Here is a 1,159-nt window from a genome sequence, read left to right on the forward strand (position 1 = left end):
ATGACCATCATGAGATCGGGCCCTGAAGACGGTAAGGGGGGCCAGGGGTGCTGCCGGTCCCAGGGCAGTGCTGCCACCCCTGCCTAGGGGCCAGACGCAGCTCTGGTTGAAGCCACTCCATGTCTGCTTTCTTGCACTACAGCCCCAAGGGGTGGCAATTGTGTGTCGAAGGTTGAAGGGATCCATGCACAGGGGCAGAAGAGGCTGTTTGAGCCTCTGGAGCTGAGATAACTCCCCAACAGTTCCCCCCACCAAGGAAACGCCAGTACCTGGTGCAGCTCCCGGCGTGGGCGCGTGGCTGAGCCACGTGACAGGGACCCCAGCAAGGGGACACGCTGTCCTTGCGCAAGGCTCAGGGGTTCCCAGCGCTGCAGCAGCCTCAGCTGTGGCTGTGCTCTCCCCCAGCCTCCCCAGTGTGCCAGCTGGACTTGGGCAAGAAGGTGAGCACGCCACAGGACCTGATGATCGAGGAGCTCTCCCTGCAGAACAACCGTGGCTCCCAGCTCTTCCAGCAGCGCCAGAGGCGGATGCAGCGCTTCGTCTTTGAGCATCCCAGCAGCTACAGGGAGGTGGGTCTGCAGCTCATCCCCTGGCTCCATGCAGGACAGCCCTTCCCTGGCTCTCACAGCCTTTGCCCGGAAGCTATTCCTCATGGGGCTGGGGGTCTTTCAGCAGAGTGGCCATGCTCAGCTGCCCACTACGCCGAGACGAAGTGAGAGCAGAGATGGCTTGGTGGGCTGGGCATGGAGATGGGCAAACATCAGGTTCAGCATCCACCGAAGAGCAAGGGTGCCGGTCCCCCTCTGCACCCACTAACCCCTCTCCTCGCCTCCTGCAGCTCCCAGGGCTGGGGGTGGTGGCTCACACCATACCAAGAAAGGTGACCCAGAGGGAATGGCAAACGAGCGGACGGTGTGTAGGTGGAGGAAGCTCCAAGGTGCTTTCAACAGCCTCCTGAGTCCCGATCCTGGCAGGGAGACCTCCCCGCACCCCAATGACTGTCCCCTCCACAGGCAGAGGAGGACGCCGGGGGCCAGCAGAGTTATCACTCCGAGCTCCACGTGGCAGCATTGCCCCAGGGTGGCCCCCCCAAAGTGCCCAAGAAGACAGAGAAAGTCTTGCAGATGAGCAAAGTCCTCAACCCCGATGCTCTGGCCCC

At 62.5% G+C, this 1,159-nt stretch overlaps 1 protein-coding gene across 1 annotated transcript in view; it reads left to right on the forward strand.

Moving 5' to 3' along the window:
- Nucleotides 1–1,159, forward strand: part of MYOZ3 (myozenin 3) — a 4,648-nt gene continuing 3,489 nt past the window's right edge. Inside the window, exons 1-5 of the mRNA XM_009583313.1 lie at nucleotides 1–31; nucleotides 257–322; nucleotides 415–573; nucleotides 839–912; nucleotides 1,014–1,158. Of these exons, the coding sequence (XP_009581608.1) occupies nucleotides 1–31; nucleotides 257–322; nucleotides 415–573; nucleotides 839–912; nucleotides 1,014–1,158 (475 nt within the window). The remainder of the gene's footprint in view (nucleotides 32–256; nucleotides 323–414; nucleotides 574–838; nucleotides 913–1,013; nucleotide 1,159) is intronic.

This window comes from Fulmarus glacialis, unplaced genomic scaffold, assembly GCF_000690835.1.
Source record: "Fulmarus glacialis isolate BGI_N327 unplaced genomic scaffold, ASM69083v1 scaffold23428, whole genome shotgun sequence".
NCBI classification, from domain to species: Eukaryota; Metazoa; Chordata; class Aves; order Procellariiformes; family Procellariidae; genus Fulmarus; species Fulmarus glacialis.